Source organism: Corvus cornix, chromosome 7 (assembly GCF_000738735.6).
Source record: "Corvus cornix cornix isolate S_Up_H32 chromosome 7, ASM73873v5, whole genome shotgun sequence".
Lineage (NCBI taxonomy): Eukaryota > Metazoa > Chordata > Aves > Passeriformes > Corvidae > Corvus > Corvus cornix.
Genome location: NC_046337.1, coordinates 36323116 through 36344130, shown reverse-complemented (window position 1 = coordinate 36344130; position 21015 = coordinate 36323116). Strand labels below are relative to the sequence as shown.

At 39.9% G+C, this 21015-nt stretch overlaps 1 protein-coding gene across 3 annotated transcripts in view; it reads right to left on the bottom strand.

Annotated features, from left to right (window-relative positions):
* The window catches only part of SPAG16 (sperm associated antigen 16), a 359563-nt gene that overhangs the window by 158212 nt on the left and 180336 nt on the right, over window positions 1-21015 (bottom strand). For all 3 annotated transcript variants that reach the window (XM_019291013.2, XM_019291011.2, XM_010407852.2), the window contains exon 12: window positions 11760-11945. In XM_019291013.2, coding sequence (XP_019146558.1) covers window positions 11760-11945 — 186 coding nt within the window. The remainder of the gene's footprint in view (window positions 1-11759; window positions 11946-21015) is intronic.

The window sequence follows — 21015 nt, the reverse complement described above, 5'->3', positions numbered from 1 at the left end:
GAAGACCAGGTAAACTTACTACGTTATGCTGGAACACACATTTTCTTTGGAGTCCCAGCATTTTACTGTGAGACTCATCTGATCTATTTCTTCTGACAACTCACAGACAACGTAAGAAATAATTGGTTTCTACAGGAGTTTAAGTCTGTAACAGTGGATAACAGCACACTTTTAAAAAATGCCACTCCTGTAACACTAACCCCTAAAATACCTCGCCAAAGCCTACAAGTTCATCCCATAAAGCTCCATCATATCATATTCTCTACAAATTTACATATTTAGGATGAGATTTCCAAACTGCCTGGACAAGGCAGAGTCTGAGAGTCCTACAGCTGCTGGGTGCCCAAGTAATGGGATTTTCCCGTGTGACACTGTGGCCGTGCAAACGTATCTTCAAACAACCCTTGGGGCTCTTTGAATGATCCAACTCTGTGTGAATTAAATGAAGGGTTAGGGTGGAGCAGGTTCTGGGGGAGAACTTTGTTCTGTGCAGCCACCAGAGTCAGGGAGCAGCTGATGATGAGAACAGGAAGTGGCTCTCAGGCTTCTGTTTGTCAGGAGTTGCATTAAATTGCCCGATGGATGACCCAGGTCTGCACTTTTTCTAGCCCAAAATTCTTGTCTTTCTTTAAAAAAAAAAAAAAATCCACTGTTTGAAAACTACCAACAAAAGGGAAAAACTGAAACAAGAACTATACAGGAGGCCAGCAGAATAAATCTAGAGATCTCAACTACATCTACACAGTTACCATAAAACTAACTCAAATCAGCTTTCAGCTCTCCAAAAAACCACCAAACCCAAATCCAGCAAACCCCCTGCGCTCCAAAAAAACCCCAAAACAAACCAAAAGTACACCATTATTTTACCTTAGGATCCACTTGCTGGTCTAGCTTTATAGTGATGAAATTCTATAGAGGATAGAGAAAGCAGTACTGGCACATCATGACTTAATTTCCCCACCTTTTAAATTTTTTTTGTTTACTAATTTAGTAAGTTTTAATTTATTGTTAATATATTTCTACTATGTCTTTAATCCCAACCCTTATGCAGGAAGACTCCTGCAAGCAGCATGGGTAACTCCCACGTAAAGGGAGTTCTGCCAGCTCTGTCTGCCCTGAGCATCACCTACAAACGCACTGGGCCCCAAAACCACCCCCACACCACCAATGACCCTACCAGGAGCTGGCTTACTGCTTTCTGACATAGAAAAGAAAATGCCTTTACCAAAGAAGTCAGATAAAGAAACACCTACAGTCTCAAAGTCAAAAATGCAATGACAAGTGAAAGTTGGAGGCCCCACTTTTATTACTGTTGTATTGCAAACCAGGAACTTTAGTCCTTGGTTTTTTTCAATTTTTTTTTTCTTTTTTCTTAAAGGGAATAGTCAGTTGCAATAGTGCAGGGAACCATGAGAACCTGGGCCAGTCCTGTGTACTGTAAATTAGCATGGAGTTACACAGAATATTAATGGATGGGTTTAATCTGCAGCATGCAGATTCACTGCATAAAAAGCACTGTGACTCTTGTCGGATGTTAGTTTATTTTCTTCCACATTTTAAATTTACTGAAACTTCTTTAGACCTATTAAAGAAACAAATCCTTTTTGAAAACAGTACAACAAGGCTGAGATGCAATAAATATAAGCACTTAAATATTAAAGTGAGGAAAATGAATTTCAGTGTGCTTTCAAATTGGTTTTCTTCAGTGCAGAGTTTCTTTATTTGTCCAAATAAAATGGATTTGAGTGGGTGGCAGCTTTAAGGAGTTATGCAGCACTATTCAATGGCTTTGTGAACTTGGGAAGGTATATGAATAATAGATTTGCTGTGCTCCTAGACACAGAGCCACAACAAAAACAGTGTCATTGCAGGTTCTCTAACAAGCAGCTGCTGGAGTGAAGAATAAAGAGCCTGGTCCACCCACTGAAGCTACAGGTGCGGGAATGTTTGTTCAGATCAGTGACTGAACACAGAATGGGAAAAGCTAAATTCCCAAGGATACCTCCCACCACTTTGATCTACTACTTTCTCACCATTTTTAGATTGTGCACCACCCCCGCTCTCCCCAAACAGAGCTGGAAAAGGGCTGGATTTCCCTTTACCAGCAGCTGGAGGAAAAGATTCACTTGAAACACATGCACAAAATATAAGCATAGTGATTTAGTCTCCTCCTTTCCTAGCTGTGAACAGTTTGGTTTACATTCCTTTTTGTTCTAACTTTCCCTGTTAGCGGTGTGATTTTATATCAATGTAATTACACCTGTCTCATCCCAGTGTGCACCCAAAGTAAGTGTCATTGGATGAGAAGAGTATCCACTGTTCTCCAGGAGAAGAGAGGCCTTTGCAAATCACTACTAAAATCTTCAGCTGCACATAGCAAAGCTCAGTTTGCAATTGTTGAAGGTGCTGAATATGCAATCAAAGTACTGTCAAGCCATGACTGACAACCTGATATGGATCACTTAGAAGTCCGACACACTCAGAATTAGGTTTTCATCAACCGCCAGTGCCAGCTGCTAACTTCACTCCTAGTATTGCACAGTGTCCCCAAACCCTCATTTCAGTCTTAACCTTCCAAAATCAGCTAAGATCTGCATTACTATGAAACAAAACCTGATATTTAAAAAAAAACCAACCTAAAGAAGGGACTTTTTAAGGGGCAGAATGTAACTGCAGAAGACCACACACAGTATTTTTACTTTTTCATTCAAATTTCAGAGCAGGGATACAAGTCTGACTCCAACTATGTTCCCAGCGTGCAGCAAACTCGTGTGCCCTTTATGGCACCGAAACACTCCATGACCGTCTGCTCTGTATTAAATAATTCACAAATATCGTTGACATTTTATTGCAGCCTCCATATGAAGATTCCATTATCTAGAATATTTGTGTTGGTGACAGAAATAGGCTTGAAAGAGACACTAAAATATAAAGAAATTCATTGGGTTTGCATCAAGTGGGTAATTCCAATACATATTTAATAGGTTTCCCACAGACACACATGCCTTTACAGGCTCTGAGTTCAGTAAATAGATGCATAAAAATTGTCTTGCAGATGGTGAATTGATTCCTAGCTGGGAAAGATATCGGTCAGCCTACAACAAGATTTTTGTGTGATGATGTGTCTCAATTCACATCAGAAAACCTACAAATATCAAAGTGCAGAAGGGAAATGGCCAACGTTTTTGTTTGCGTCATCCTGGTCTTCGCCTCCATCAAGGCAAAACCCCCCCTTATTTTCCCGGGAAGTGTCAGAGTGGTTGTGTCTGCTGTATACACAGGCTTAACCACTTGGATCATGTGGGAACAGACTTTATAGCTCTAAGTCTGCTTGAGGATTTGGAGATGTGTCTCAAAGTATAACCCACACAGGGCACCAAAGAAGCTGTGTTACCTGTATCAGGTCTGACCACTTAGGGAAATGTAAAGACTGAGGAGAGAAACAAGCCCCAAATTTTTGAAAGCTGCCACAGACAAAAGAAATCATTATTGGGCTGAAAACAGTATTTATCCACATTTTAAGGAGGTACAAACACAATTCAGTGTCTTCCAGTGTCAATAAGAGACCCAGGGCACATTTTTTTAATGTAAGAATTAATTGTTAAAGGACTAAGATGTGACTTGTTTTCATTTTCCAGTTGAGGCTAATCAAAGATGAATAGAGTTTGCTCTAACAGGATACACAACTGGAGTTCCAGCACTTGAGAGAGAAAATGATCTTGTGTAACATCTGAACCCTTAAAAGAAAACAATAAAAAGGAAGAAAAATAAACCCCAAAAGCATCACAGACAGACACAGACACACACATATCTGAAGACTGCCTGGAGCCAGAGGACAAGAACTGAAAAAATTCCAAGAGGAATTTACATGTATTAAGGCATCCACTACAGCAGACTTTTACTTTGAAATCAAATGACCGACTCATCTAATTCCAAACCAGGAGACATCAGCAGCTAAAAATAGTTCACATTCAGGTGGATATGTGGCTATGCCTGTCAGAGTATTGTTGCTTATAAATAGTAAGATGTATTCGTGTTCATTTTAGTTCACTGGGAGACAAGCAGGGAAACAACCTGCAATTACCTGTGCTGCAGCACACGGGGATTTTGGGTGACAGTGCTCCACTTGAATGTGGATCACAGACTGTGTGTCTAACATTTGCTCTAACTGGTACTGACAGGATATGGGTGTGATGATGGAAATACATCATTTTAATGAGCTGTTGTCTTCACTGAGTTCTGTAATAATATCTGACAGTTTTCACTGCGCTATGAATTGCTCTGTTGGTACAATTCGTTTTTGGTTTGGTGGAGATACTGTAAGTCAGTATTTCTAGGAAAACAGCTTAGGTAAAGAAAAGCCTGCCAGTAATGAGTCAATGTGATGTGAGGGAGAAAGAAAACAACTGTATAATGACCCTGGATATGGAGTAGAAAACTATACTCTGACTTAAATTGTGCTGAATGCCTGCAGTGTTGATCCTCTGCATTTGAGTTCGGAACGCAGGAGAATGGAAACACCCTGTCCAGATCTGACTAACATTTTGCAGAAGCCATGGTTATAGGACCTGCACAGTTGCAAATTAAGACAAAGAATCCATCTTGCACATTGTCAAAGAGAGAAAAAAGCAGCGCCTGAGCCTCCTCCAGTGCACACAGTCCAAGTGGACTCAGCTTTGCAGACCTGCCAGCTGCTCTGGTTAGGATTTGGTGGAAGGAAGCCTCAGTTTTACCTCCCTCATTCCTCCTGCTCCTGAAGCACCTGCCAGGGAATCCAGGAGGTGTTTGGACAAGGGAGGGACACCAAGCACAAAGGTGCTCAACTTCAGAGGAGCACATTTCCTTACCAGCTCAAATAAAGCTTCCTGCTGTCCAACAGGAGCCTCTCAGCCAACAACACAGAATTTAGGGAGGCTGGGCTAAAGGAGGACAGCTAGAACATAAAAACCCACTAACAATTGCATCTAGTATGTTTTTTCCAAGCCATATTGAATGCTGAAATAATGGAAGCAAGGAAACTTCTGAGATCAGAAAATGAGACACCCATTTATGTAAATCAAGTGCAACTTTCTCCACTATCTTTCCATAAAAGAAATACTATGTAGCTAACTCTGGTAGCGTTCGGGTAAGCCTACCTAGAAATATCTGCAGAACTCAGACATTTTAGAAAGCAGCTCCGTTTTCAGCCTCAGTTTTTTAAAAAATAAAGTAGTAACTTGATTTTTTCCCGCTCCATTAATCAAAAACTGCTGTGCAGTTCAAGACCAGCAGCAGAAATCAGAAAGCAAAGCACTTACATTTCTGTGTGTTCAATGCTTTAGGAAAAAACGGAAAAATATTCTGAATTAAAAAAAAAAAAATTATCACTTTAACTACTAAGATCTTCAAATATGCTTCCTGTGCACAGGCTAAATTGCCACAGATGGTTCCAGTAAAAGCCAGAGAGAACATGGATTTATCTAGACCAGTAGCCAACAGCCACCAGAACAAATATTTCAGCAGACGTCACACAACTCCTGTCATGTTTTACAGAGTCATTAATAATCACATATACATCTATTTCTCATGGATCTATATTATTACTGAAAATCCAATTCTGATTTTAGTTCCTCTCACCCAGTAGGAAGATTTGAAGAAAACTAATTTTGCCATATTGTTGACGTCCCCAAGGAATGGAAAGTCAGGGTTTTAATGATGGCTTCAGTAGTAACTCACCCTATGGCCTCGAGTAAAGCCCTTCACCTCTTTGTTTACCTTCACCAGATGTAAATAATGGTATGGCTTGCCCAGCTTAGGCATTCCATGGCAATCAGCTAAGATTCTTCTGGCCTTTGGGACCTGCAATTTCTCATTACTGAGGCATGTTGTCTCTTACTAAATCCACAATGTCATTTAAGTTTACAACATGGAGTTCAAGCTACACGTCCTGTAAAGTTTTGTACTTCAAGCTTCATCTTGTCCAGGATTCTGTAGATTTAGCCATATCTTCCCCTTAACTGAATAGCTCTGCTTTGAATGTAATTTTTTCCCTGATAATTCGCATTTTCAAATTGATTTTTTACAACTGGCTCTCTGGGAATTATAACAACTAGGTTTTAGACTTTCCTGATCCTGAAAAATGTGTTATGGAATTGTAGCATAATTATAAATTTGGAGACTTGGGCATAGGCCTGGCTTAGATTTGAAGGATTAATAGCAGCTTGTCTCTGCAGTGCTCCTTGGAGGATTCCAAAGGGAATTCTCCTTTATCAAAATGGCAAGCATTTCCTGCTGTGCTGTCAGGAGAGACATTACAAACTACCCAAAAATGGTCCTTCCACATTTCCTCTGAGTTCTTCTACCTGCCTTCTAATTTCCTGGAGGATATTTGTCTTCTCTGAAAATAGATTAGCTCCACTTTTACTGGAATCAATTAAACATGGGATCTGGCCAGAGGAGCTTGTGGCTTCTGTCCCACTGAGCAGCCAGTCAGACAAGTGTAACCTCAAATGGGGTATTTGGACAAGGACTGGCTATGCACACTCATCCTGATTCAAAATGTGAAAATATAGCTCCATTCTGAGACAAGAAAAATCTCTGAGTTCCTTCAGAGGAGATTTTACAGGATCCTGATACGGATGCATTTGGTGTGGTGAAAAAACCCTACAAATCTGAGAGTAAATATTGCATTTCAAAGCTGTCCGTCGCCAAAGGGAAAAGGAAGAAAAAGAAACAGAGTATGAATGTCAAGGATGGCAGGAGAAGCCAGGCTAAACCCTGGGATCTGATGATACAAAGCAGAGAGTTTGACCAGTCCACTTGGCAACTCCAGGAACATTAAATTATCAATTTAGTGAAACTAGAGAATAAACCACTCCACCCCAAAGTATAACTGCAGTTTAAAATCAGCTTAACCATGCCTTGCAGTACACACACTCAAGATGTGTACTAATAAAACACATGCAGTATTTGCATGGTGTCATTCCATGGTGTCACTCCAAGGAAAGCTGTAGCTGACGAGGGACTTCTAATTAAACAAAATCCATCCCTGCTTGATTTCTTTAAATACTAACCCTAAATTTTCCAAAATTAAATGCTTCTTATGAGAAGAAACAAAACTATAAGCAGCAGATACCAAGTGGAGAGAAGTCACAACAGGAGATAAGAATTTTAATAGAGGCTTAGGAGCAAAAGAAGGAATTATTCATATAAACTAGTAATTAATGTCAGACACATCTGACACTTGGGCAAAGAAGTGAAAATGTCCTGTCTTGTTGCAGAGAAGCAAAAGGTGTCAGCAATTTTTTTTTGTATATTTGGAAATAAGTAAAAGAATCTATTAACACCTCAGTAACAGGACACTATCCTGGAGGTACAGGAGAATTAACAATAATCACAATTAGTTACTTCTAAAATTGGCACCTGAACAAATGCACCAATGGACACTAGAAATGACTGAAGATTGAGGTAAATACACGTTTTAAATTTTTAAAATAAAATTTGATTATGGGAAAAATTTCCATGAGTAGACAAAAATTGCCCTGTTAATGGAAAAGGAAAACAAATGAGTGATGGATCATGGAACAGCAACCAGACACGGCTCCAATCCACAAACACTTCCTCACCCTGGGCTCTGCTGCAGGACAGCACAATTGCATTTCTTGGTGGCCTAATTCCACATATTTTGTACTAGTGAAAGAAAGCAGAGAAAAATGGAGAACTGCTCAGTGAGCACAGAATGGATCAACTGGAGAAAACCAATTCTGACTGTTCTGACTGCTGCAAACAATTTCTCAAGCGCAAAGCATAAATAACAATGTTTGCCTTTAACATTCAGTGTAGAGCATATGTTTGCAAAGCTAAACAACTGCCTATGTTTACATGAGATATATGATGCTCAGTTTGATTTGCATATCAGAGATCAGGCTGTAAATCTCTGATGATATTTACCACTGGATAATTAAAATTAATCCTGCCAAAATGACTTTGACAGTGTTGAATTTATGGTCTGAGAAAACACCCCTGCAACTGCCTGCTGAGCTAGAACATAACTGGCTGTATATTTTCAACCTGACCTATGCTACTGAATAAGATCCTGGTCACAAATTATAAACCTCTCCCTTTCTTCTCCAATTTCCTATTTCCATAATCATTAAGAAGTGGGGATAATTTTGAAGGTACAAGATATGCCCGTTTTGCTGTTTTGTTTTTTGGTTTAAATTTTTTTAGCCATGGCAGGCACATGAGTTACCTTTCTTCCCTGCACTCCCCTTCCCGATGTTACACCATTTTCTTTTTCATTTCCTTTAAAAGCAACCAATTCTCCCAGCAAAGAATGCATCAGGAAGTTCCAACTCCAGAACTCAGACTCCCTCAAGTCCTTCAGTAGCTTGGATCATGGCTGTGTCTCAGCATGTGTCTGTGTTTCCAGAAGAAGGAAGTGGCTTACCCAGATTGTATCTTTAAATAGAAGGCACCTAACTTGTCCAGAAGAACATTGTTTACTAAAAGCTACCTCATATTATCCTCCTGGTAGGAATGTCATTTGTGGCTTGATACATGATTGAAACTTCCAGTATACACAGAAGAAAAACATTTGTGAATAATAAAAAACCCCAAACTGACCAAAACCCCCAGGCATATTTCATGTTCTAATAAAATAAAATTCAAATATTTAGTAGGCAGAATTTTCTTATCATTGGCAAAGAATTATGTAATTTATCAGAACTGCTGGCAACATTTTCCTATTGAAGAGATGTTGCATCTTGTATTCTTTGGACTCCAATAACAGATTTGATGATTGTGCAAATTGCACCTTGGATTTTGGTGCTAAAAGATAGCAAATAGCCTCCCCAGCTTCTTGACACCAAGCTTACAACTACAGAGAATGATGTATATTTTTCAAATGCAACATTTATAGAAAAGTATGTTTCTAATGTATAAAAGTGGCCTTTTTGAAAGCTGGAAATAAGAAGATAACTGTCATCCACTACAGAAATGGATGTATTTTTATTTGTAGCATTTATTTACAACATACCTCTTTCAGAGAGGTGGCAGTGATAGTTTTGATATCCTTCTTGCTTTTCTTCCCCTACAATCTGCTGCTTTCCAGGCCCATTCAATTTGAAAGCAGGCATCCATCCAAATATGTAATATTAAGGAAGAAAGACAGCTCTCATTTATAAAATCTTAATTCCTTGTTAGTGGAAAGAATAAAACCACTAGATTAACTGTGATCACTGATTATTATCCTCCCACGAGAACGTTATCTTGGGCTCTGTCCCCTGCTCAGAGCTTGTGGCACCTGGAGAGGGAGAAGGCTGACGATGGCACCTGGATGAGCACCTGTTCTGCAGGGTTGGGGAGAAAAATAACACTCCAAGCATCATAAACCACAGAAAGCCTGCTCCACGTTCCTATTGTCACACAGCCCCAGGCTGGCAGGGCGGCTGAGGAGGGCACACATTCCTGGGGTGCCCAGCCCCGCCGGCCAAGCTCGTGGCACAATTACAGGGGACACCCTGGAACAGCTGGATCAGTGCTGCAAACTCGGCCAGGTAGCTCAGCAATCAGCACTGCCGAGCCCAAGCTCACTGCAGGCTCTTTTGTAGCACAGCTCCAAATATAACAGCAGCAATTTAACAAGCCAGTGGAAACCACCAGCTCATTCATCTGTCCATAGCCTTCCCTTATTTCCAAATCTTGCCGTACATCCTGCACAGACTGATCTTCCACTTGAATGAGCCAGCATGGGCACAAGGCCCAACTGCAGCTGAGTGTTCTGCAGAACCAGGATGGATTAGGCTCGAAACAGCCACATCTTGTCACCAAACCCATTTTAGAGAAGTTCTTCAAATGTCTGTCATTTCTGCAGTCCTCTTTTCATACTAAGTGCCTACACCACATACAGCTCTACAAACTCACCTGAACTGGCCACAGCAGAACTCACCTGGCCTTTGCACTGAGGCAGTGCAACAGCCCCCAGCACATGGCTTTTACTGGCAACACATCAAAAACCCAGCAGTGAGAACTCCCATGAGGGCTTTTTTTTCCTACTCTGAATACACCTTATTTTAATCGGACTATGTCACATTTTTATGCCACTTCCTGCTGCCTTTAGCCACTGAGATTTTGCATAATTTTTGATGTTTCAATAATTCTACATGGATAGTCAGCCTTTCACATCATGGCTGGGATGTTACTCTCTTATTTTCGCATCCAAAGCACAGCTCAGATAGACTGGAGGCAGAAATGGGAGTTGGTGATGAGTGTGAGTGGGAGGCACCATGGGTTGGTGGTGAAGGTTTGCTTTGATTCCTCTGACTACAAAAGCTTCCTCTGTAGGGAAGGCATTTTCAAATGTCTAAACAAACCTTTGTCTATGCAAATTCAAACCCATTCTGACATCAAATTAAAGCTATTCTTAGTATTATTTCTTAAAGGTCATGAATATGCCATAAAAGATGATCAAAGCATTAGAAATCTACAACAGGTTAAGAAAAGAGGCAACAATACGTTAGATTTCTGCTGTTCATGTTTCTAAGGAAAACACTGACCATTAATGCTTATTACTGCGATGGTGGAAGCATCATCTGTTCTCAGAACTGGCTGACAATTTCTGTTCTAAAACCCACCACTCTGCTGGCTTGAACTTTGTCAAACCTTAACTAGGTTTTTTTTCGCCAAAATAATTTGGAATAATTCATGAAAGGATAGGTTAGTTATCCCATTTTGAAAACAATATTTTTAATATCATTTAATGCTTCCTCAATTCATGGTTTGAAAGCAAGACTGGAAATCCGATACAGACAGAGTTTTAATTAACTCTCAGTGAAATCTGGATGAATTACAGTTTGAAAAGTCTCCACTAAGGGCTCACTGCAATTGCAGCAGGCCGGGAGGGATTTAGGAAAAAGGAACAAAAGATGAAATTTTCCCTTGCTTTTTGAGTGAAGCTTCTTCTCCTGCAGTGGCCAACAATCTTGAAGGAGTATTTCATCTCATTCAAATGCAAGGGAAGAAAAAGACCGATAGGAATTGGAAAAATCCATTAGGACTGGATAATAAAGAACCAGGGAAAACGCCTATAGGACTCTGCGGACGGATGACATCCAGCTGTTAAAAATCAGACCTAGTACAGTACAGTAATTCAGCAGTCTAGAGGAGATAGTTTGAAAAGAGATAAATCCATCCCATTTCTTTAAGGTGTTAAGTTAATCAAAACTGAAGACAACTGGAGAGAGTTAAGGAACTAATTAATCAGTAAGCACAAATTCACTGATATTCTAAAAGCACCTTCATAAAATGCACTTGCCTGGATAATAAAGAAGGTATAGGATGATTTATTAATCAGGAGTCACCTTGCTGAAACACAGAAAATGACTAAAATAAATTTCCACTTGGCTAACCTTAAACCAGGTTGTGTACTTAGGAGCTTGAAACAGTATATAGAAAACTTACTGAAAGTCTTATTCAGTTACTTATTCAAATTACATATTGAAGTTCCACAAAGCTCTTGCCTTAAAAAAAACCAGCAATGAAGAATAACGGATGCCAAGTGAAAGCAAATACTTCCATTTTGGCACTGTGTTAATTGAAGTCCTTCCCAGCTCCCTGTTTAGTAAAGCCTTTATCTAGTAATCCCATCGGAGGCTGTTTTTTCCAGCACTGCCTTTAATTTCCCTGTGTTCTCCGAGTGAACTCCACGAATCGACAGGGAGCTAAAGCACAACCCTGGTTCTTAATGAAGGTATCCATTAGTGAACACAGAGCCTCCATACCTGTTAACATCCCAGATCTTGCTGGTGCCATCCATGGAGGCAGAGGCCACGAAGTCCCCGCAGGAGTGCCAGAAGCAGGCCCGCACCGCGCGGGAATGGCCCCGCAGCGTCAGGATGCAGCCGCGCCTGGACAGGTCCCAGATCCGCACCGTGGTGTCACCGCTCGATGTCACCAGCTGGGTGCCACTGCTCAAGGAATAAGAAACAGGTTTGAGCCAGGAGAGAGGTAAGGAATTTTCAGGCAAAATAATTTAACTCTGCTTAGAAAGACAGGTTAAGTTGCAGTTGTTGATTTTACCTTAAAATACACATGAACAAAAGCAACCTTTGGAAACATTCGTATTTTTACTGTGCACAGTTTTCCGACACATTATAGATGAAGTGTCCATGTATTAATACTCTATCAAAAGAAAAGGAGATAGGAAGTACCTATCCCCCACAGGAAAGTAAATACAGCTTTCAAATAAATTCCTACTTTTTGTAGCCTATTATGAGCTCATCAATAAAATAACGTAAGCCCAGAGGACTGCTTTCAAAATACAACAAGACAGATTAAGGGAAGAGTATTTTCTAATTTCCCAAATTCATACCATTTTCAACATATAATTAATTTTTAAAAAGCATCCTAATTTTGTTTTTTCTAACTCTGTATAAATACTTCAACATATTCACCATCTCTTGGGGTCATTGATACATTACATAAATGAAAAATACAGAGTTCAGCTCAGATTTTTTTTGCCAAATCTCAGACATAAACTAGTATAATTCTGTTTCCTTTAAGCATGGACATATGGCTTCAGACTAAGAGTCCATCTGTAACATTTTATGTAACTAGTAGGGGATTCTTAATAAAAAAGTAAGAAAAAGCATGTGGAGTGATTCTCTTATTAAACCCTCCCAGACCTAGCCTGTGGCTCAGGATTTCTTTGTGCTCAAGAAGAATCCATGGATTTTTTTTCCCCTGTGAGTAATTGATTTTTGAACATATGCAAACCTTTGGCACTCGCAATCTCTTATGTCAATGAATTCCAAAATTTAATTATGCCTTGTGTGAAAAGCTCTTCTGGGGTCTTAAATACCTTACTTCATTTCATTTCATGCTTCTAATTCTACTACTGTGATTAAAAGCAAACACTGAGTACACCTTCACCATGTCTAAGTGTGCCACCAGCCGTGGTGGGACAGGGCCCTATCCAGTTCCACTGCCAGGACGAAGACCCCGACTCATTCCTTGTGCAGAGGTGCCCTTGGAGCACATTTCCCATCTCTCTCAGCACCCTTTCAGCTGAAAGGGAAGGAACAGGTACCCAAGGAAGGTATGCAATGGCACTGTTTCGTGGTTTATTCTCTGTTCTTTCAATTTAATTACCATCTTTGGCACGACTGTAGAGAAATTTTCAGCAAACTGGCCACAGTAGCTGCAAGATTTCCTTCCTCAGTACTGATAATTAGACACATTCTTACCTATTATCAGTTCTTATCTCAGGACCATTTCTTCCCATGTGCTTTACTTTGTGTTCACCTGCACAGATTTTCAGCTGCTGCTTCACCATCAAGTCAATTGTTGAGACTGGAATCTTTTCCTGTCCTCCTTCACATGCTCCTTTTCACTGCCCTGGCTAATTAGCAAACTCATCCACCTCATCCCCTTCCCCAGTTTCCAAGATCATCTTAATAACTCAGGTCCCAGCACAGATCCCTGTGAGACTCAGAAATTAATTTCTCCATGCTGAAAGTGGCATTTGATTCCTATCCTTTTCTTATTCAGGACAGTTCTGCTTCCTTGGGAGTTTTTATCAAATGACCTCAAGAAGAATTTGCTGAAAATCCAAGTGTAGGAAATCCATGAATCTCACTTGATCAAATGTTCAATAAGCCCTTCAGAGAATTCCCAACCGATTTCTGAGGCTTAATTTCCAAAGCCATGCTCACAGCTCCCAGGGCTTCACTGCCATAAATGTATCCATGTATCCTGTAATTTGGCTTCCTAATATAATTCCTGTCAAGCTATGAAAATTAGATGAATCCATCTAGAATGCCTTCATCCTAAACTCTTTTAAAATATTGAAAAAATTGATGCAGCCCTCCTAGGAATAAGGGAGGTTTTCATTTTCTAAGCAAAAATTTGTTTCAATTGTTTTCATACTAAACCAAACCAAACCAAACCAAACCAAAACACACACACAAAAAAAAAAAAAACCACAGGAAAAATATTTGGGGATAATACACAAAAATACAGGTCAAAAATAGTTAAGCTGTAGGTTTTCAGACCAATTTCTGCCATTATCTGAGCAACATCAATAAGATGACCTTGCCTTTGGGACCCAATAAACTCTTTTATTTGAATAAGGGCAAAGGTCCTATCACAGGCAGTGGAAATCCTTCTTCCAAATCTCTGGATATAAAATTGTGGGGACTGAAAACAGCTCAAGGGTTGATCCTAAGCACTATTGTAAAACTTCAAGTAAGAGTACACTCAGAGATATTTAATTCACTGCTGGAGTTTATTAAAAAAAAAGGTCTGAAACCTGTGGTGTCAACCCTTTTATTTTATATTCTCCCTTTCCTCCTTTTCCAATAGATGTCCACCAAATTGCTTGGTAAAAGTAGCTACTACGACAGCTTGAAATATGTGCATCATTTACCTGATAGATCTTAAGGGGGAGCTTGCCACTATGAAAGATCACCTACCCAAGTTTTTGACGGTTTTAACACTTGTGGTTTAGGTTGCTATTTTTTGTGAAAATATCATTATAATATTCATTAAGGCAGTTACACCCCCATGCCTAAGACAAAGCTCTGAGAGATTAATCTCTCAACATTTTTTTATAACATTGCACAGGTATAATTCTGAAGCTTTTGTCACATATACCAGAGCATAAAGGCTTGAAGTCTGAGTAGGGGTTTGGAGGAGACCCTAATTTTGTTGAGCTGTCAGGAATAAATGTGCTTCTGTTAATGAAGCACTTGCACTTTTAATAAGCCAGATCTCACTTCTGAAGATAGATAAAATTAGAGAAATGACAAATTATCACAGCCCTTATACATTTATGAAATAAGAGCTTAAAATAAATTCAGAGTCAGGTATAAAGTGGGACTGATGAAATCTGCAATTGATTCAGAGGGAAACATTCACTGCCACTGTTGTGAATCACAAAAAGAGATTTATGGCTTATGCATTTTTTAATATATAATCCCCAAAATGCTACATGAAGAACTGGTTCCTTGGGCTGAATTTCAAGAATGCACCATCCAGGCAGTGATGAAAATCTTTCAGAAAACAGATATGAGCAGGAAGGTAGTTCAAATGGATTCAATTTGGCAATCTGCAGCAGGGGAAGGAGTTACAAGTGAGGTTTAGCACCCCTTACAGATCAAAGGAGAAAAAATAGTGGAGATTGGAAACAAAAGTGCACCAGGAAACAGTTTTGAGGGAGAGAATGACAGAAGTAAGGGCAAAAATACTCAGGAACAGAGGGACCCATGCCCCAGCCCCCTGCAAAACAAGTTTCCTCGTAACTCCCTGTGAATAAAAAAGCATCAGGTCATTAAAGGAAGGGGATCTGCAATTATCCATGTAGGAACTTAACACCAGCATTTCTGGGAAGCACAAGTGGTGCTGGTGGGAATGCTGGCTGTCAGGGCTGCTTCAGCACAGGGGCTGCACTCTGTGCTCAGGAAACTCTCAGCACACACGAGGATTCAGACCAGACACACACATAATGAACAGGAAAGTGCTGTGTCAAGCCAAGTCAGACATCTAAATCAAAATGCTGCTGTTAAGAAAAAGCCCTATCTACTTAATAGCTGATCAATAATGACACACTTTCTCTGATTTGCAGCATTTTTCAGTCCTGGGAGATAAAAAGAAGCACACCAAATTCTGAGGTAATGTTTTGTTACCCACAGCTGCAACATTTTTTTTACCGTGCTATTTTTCCTTATAAGAGCATGTGGGGGGAAGAAACAAATATATCAGAAAAAGCAGCTGCTTTTAATGATTATGGCTGTCAGTTTAACCGTGTATGGTACCCACACAGTCCTCTATCATATGACTGATTTTCAAACAAAATGCATGCTGATTATGATATTAAAAATATATGAAATTTGACATTGGAACCTCCACCTTAATTCTCAGCAGCTATATACATAAACTCCATTTGAATTCAAGACTGATCACTAACAGGAAAAGCTCCAACAAATCCTGTGCAGTGTGCATATATCTAACTCAGAGGAGAATAAAACACCTTAATTGTTTTTTAACAAACACATCAAAGAACTAGGCAAGGTATTAGGAGACAAGAAAAAGGTAAATCCTATCTTGTTCTGTCACTTCAAACACATTCACATAAATGCAAATAACTTTGCCAACTTCTAGAAATATGGTGCTTTTGTAAAGAAGCAGCACCTTTGTGCATGGTGCTCTGTGGATCCCTATAAGTTGGGTTTGTATGGTCTTGTTTGGTTTGGTTTGGGGTGATTTCTGTTTAAACTTTCTCGCAGACCAAAGGACTACATGGGATGAAACATGCCTGCATTGATTAAAGTATTCTTACAGAAGAATCTTTCCAAAGTTCTCGGCAATGGAGAGCCCATGGTACCTGTAACCCCTGTTCTCCCTCTATGGATAGACCATTTTTTAAACATTAAATGCACATAAAGTTCTATCTTTCAGCTGATTTCTGGTATTCCTAATTGATACTGTAAACCTGCTCTTCCAGGAACACTTAGAGTGGAAAAACTTTGGAAACATTAATTCCACCTTCCACAAAAAGGGATGGAACATTAACTTCTCAAGCCTTAAACCTTTCCTCCCTCATATTCTAAACACACACACACATACACACACACACACATTTCCTTTCATTACACATTCCTGCTCCTTCCAGCTTCACTGTTCTCACTACAAGACACCTCTCCATTAACATTTCCCAAGGTGTAGACACATTAATAGTTAAGACTCATATTCAGCAACAACATGAGCCTTTGGCACAGAGTCACTTCACAGCATTTCAGCAGTCTGACTGCCTTTGTGGAGTGCCAGTCAAGTGAAGGCAACAGCTACACTGAGAGTGCTTCCCTGTAAATGTGTCACTCCTAACGCCAACAGCCCAAGCAGCTTCAAATACTGCTCCTGGTTCAAATATTTCTGGACAGTAGACTTAGATCTGAATCTCAAGCTGCTCCAGGGGACTGATTGCTCAGGTTCCCTCTGAAGACCCTGTGGACACTGAGGTAGAAAAGCTCTTCTGCTCTACAACATCAGCTGCCAAGCAGGACCATGCATCCCATCCTTCAACATTTACAAGGATTGTCATATTGAATTAAGCAAAATAAATGATAAATCCATCTGTATCATAGCTCTGTGATAAGCCCCAGAGAGGGAGACTCCACACCATCTCCAGGTATGGAGACGTCTCCTGTCCTGGGCTCCACCACCCTCCATGGAATGAAGTTCTTCCTCATGTTGAGGGGGAATTTGTGTTTTAGTTGATGGCCATTGCTCCTTGTCCTGTCGCTGGGCACTGCTGAAGTGTCCAGCAGCATCCTCTGACACCCACCTTTGAGATATTTATATGTGTTGATGAGATCAACACACACACACACACACACACATATGTATATAAATACACAAATTATATAAAATATATATTATTGTATATATTATGTATTATATGCATTTTTTATATATATTATTTCTATAGGGCTGTGGACACAGTCAGTGTTCTGCACACAAACTGAGACACAGCTCCTTCCCTCAGACAACTCCAGCCCAAACCAAAAGGTGGTGAGCAAAGCCTTACACACAGTGCTGGCCAACAACAGTTCTCAGAGCAAAACCAAGCCAAACACAACTTGTGTTCAAGTTTTTTATCCTAAAAGAGTTGCAGCAAGAGGCAGCTTCTGACTGGAGCTTAAACAACACAAGCATCAGCAATGTAACAGCAAATTTTAAACATATGGTCCAAAACATTACAGGGATAAGCTCTTTTACCATGACAACTGAAAATCATTTTAAAATCAATATTCCAATCAGTTAATTGGAAAAATGATTTCTCTTTTATTTACCTCTATTCATGCAACTATTCTAAAGCAAAATTCTAAAAGCCTCTATGTTATTTGCAATATCAGCACAGGCTGACAGTAGGCACAGTAAAGTACAAGGGAAGAACTGCAAATCCTGCTAAAGTTTACTTGAATTTTGCTGACATTTTATGCTAGGTCAAAGAGGAAAGATAAAGAAAGAAAATGCCTAGGAAGAAAAGTTATTCCATGAAGAACAGAACTAATGAACACCAAATACCTATGGAAGCATCTTTTGCCTACTTCTTTCATCATCTTAGCTGTTGATAAAATAAATACATCAAGAATTGACTGATCTGTTAGACTTCTGTCTTCCAATTTTTGCCAGATTTACCCTGCAAGTTAAAAGTTACCAAAGGCAGTGGAAGAGAGCTGAAGGAACATGTGCAAGGGGGTTGGGAGAAATACATCCTTGTAAACTTCATTTACTTGGAAACAAGGTTAAAAGCAGGGATCCAGACAACTCCACTTAGGAAAGTAGACATCTACTAATGGAGTCCCACCTTTGATTATGAGAGCTGTATTTCAACACTCCATTTTCCAGTTGGTACTGAGAACAATGTAAGGGATGGAAATGCCAAACATCAGTTCAGCTCTGCAGTCATTGCAACTCTTCTTTGTTCTCCTGTGTTGTCACTGCTCATTTTCCTCTCACCAGAGAAGGTGAAAATTGGGATGAATTTAAAAAATGTTGGAGTCAATTTACTATTTAAAAAGTCCCCATTAAAATGATTGAAAAGAAAACAGGTGATTTTCTGCCTCACCAGGCAGGATGCTTGCACAGTTCCTTTATAAAGGATGATGTGGATCCAACTCTCTGCGGGTCCAAAGGAAGATGGGACAAAGATTTGGAAGAGGAATACACCAAAGATTACATGGAAACAGCATCTGGCTCAAGATACTTTGAAGTAAGAAGTAGAGTCCAGCGGGGTACTAAGACCAAACCTCACAAATGCCTTTCCTATTCTTAACCATTCTGAGGCATCTGCTGGTACTCACTGCTGGGAACAGGATGTTGGTCCAGAAAAATCTGGCATGGGGAGCCACCCTTATGTTCTTAGTTTGTGTTTGAACAAAACACTCAGCAGCAAAGGTTTTGTTTCTAAGATTTTGTAACCTTGAAACAGACTTGAGATATGGTTCACTTGTTTGTTGCTGCAGTTCTGAGCCTCATTAATTATTTACAATGACACTTCTTATTAGGAACCTCTAGGGGTTTTTTTGGATCTATGGTTCATTTTGGGTGTTGCTTTAACTATCCTGGTGGACTACGTGTCTAAGACCCATTTTATGTAGTAATTGTAATATGTTTCATCCCTCAGAATAATCTTAAGCCCAATTTTACTCACTTTAATAATAGACATGAAATGTTCATTTATACAGAAGGTGATGCCAGAATACTCAGCAGTAGAAATATAAAAATACCTTTTCTCATTTATCATCAAAGGTAAGGAGAAAAATAAATTAAATTTCAAAAATGCAATATCAATTATAAACTGACATTCTACAAGCCAAGGAAGCAGTTCCAAAGGCAGGAAGCAAGGCGGTAACCAGCAGATGGTGGATGGCACATGGCTTTTTGTCAGAGAGGAAAAACGCAGCCATCCTGCAAAATCCTTTGCCATAAGGCTGTTGGCTGGAAATCCTCAGAATCCTGTCAATGTGTACTATGCCAAGTGCAAAACTTGAGGTGATTTTTCACTCCGCATTACCTAATTGTGAGATCTTTCTGTGATGTTTCCTGCTCATACATTGACCTGTGCCAGGAGAAGCGTTTCCCCTTGTGCTGCCTGGCTGGCAGCTGGCTGTGACAACAAGGGCAAACAGGAAAGCAAGCTTTTGGCACCAAACTGCTCCTGGATAGACAGACACAAGGACTGGGCACCACAAAAGTAGTAAACTTTTGTTTTAATGAAGTTCACCTTCTCGATGAAAACCTCCTTGAGGCTACTTCCCACTTCAATGGTGACAGTTTCACACGTGCACACATTTAAATACAACATGCTCCTAACCAGAAAGAGTCCTGGTGTGGTATATATGAACCCCAAGGTAACAAATTCAAGCCATTTATTAACAAGTTTCAACTTAGCAAGTCCTCCATACTTTAAATCATCTTCCCTTTCTGAACTGAGTAACACTACCAGAAGCTGCCGTGTCTGACCACACAAACCCACAGAGAAATCCTGTTTCACCTGAGGCCCTTCCCACTGCTCTTACCTGCACATCTTCCTGTGCTCAAGTACTCCTTTTTTTCCAAGGTTTTGGCCCACAAAAACACAGCCTTTAGTTCTACATACAGGATCATTATAATGATTTTTAGTCATTTTGTTAGAATCATTTCTTGTTATTTTCCAGATTGCTCCAATGCATGTTACAAACCACACAGACCCCACTCAGGCATGCCCCATTCAAATCCAGTAGCTGAGCTTGGTACCCCCCAAAAAATATTGAGTGTGGTCCTATTCACTGCAGGCTAGACTCTTTAATGTATAAAAAATGGGTTAGCTGCCACCCAGTATCATGTAATTAGAGGTGGTTAAATGAGAATCTAAAATGATTTAGGCTCCTGGTAGAAGGCAGTTTTTAGTATTTGTAAAATTGGCTTTTAGAAGGCTTGGGAAGCGTACCAGGTAAGGAATAAAAATGAAAAGACAAACTAGTTACAATACTTGGAGATTAGATGTAGCAAAGTATGTGTCAGCAAGACAGCAGGCACTACAGAATGCAGGGCTCTAGGCAAAAATTAGACAGCAATGAATTACCTTTTAACAATTATTTTGCATTAAAAAAAAATGATGCCTTTTCTCAAAGCTTCCTGCCAGTGCATATCTAGCACCCCACAGCAAAATCAGACACCTGTTTAGCAAGGGGTAGGAGCATCCTGGCCTCCAGCTTGGAGCAGGGAGCTCATGGGAGCCTGGCCAGTGGTATCTCCAACAATTATGAAGGCTTCTTATGCTGAAGGCAAACAGTGTTCCTGGGTCCACTTGTGCCACCTTCCTGTAGCCTACTGCCAAGTAAATTTTCCTCCATTAACCTCATGAGAAATAACTATTTTACCTGAAATCAAATATAATGAGTAAACATTGCAAAACTACCATATTTTCCAGAAATGAGAGCTATTCTGTACCATTCCAACACCTATTCTCAAGCGACCCAGTGTAAGTTAAAG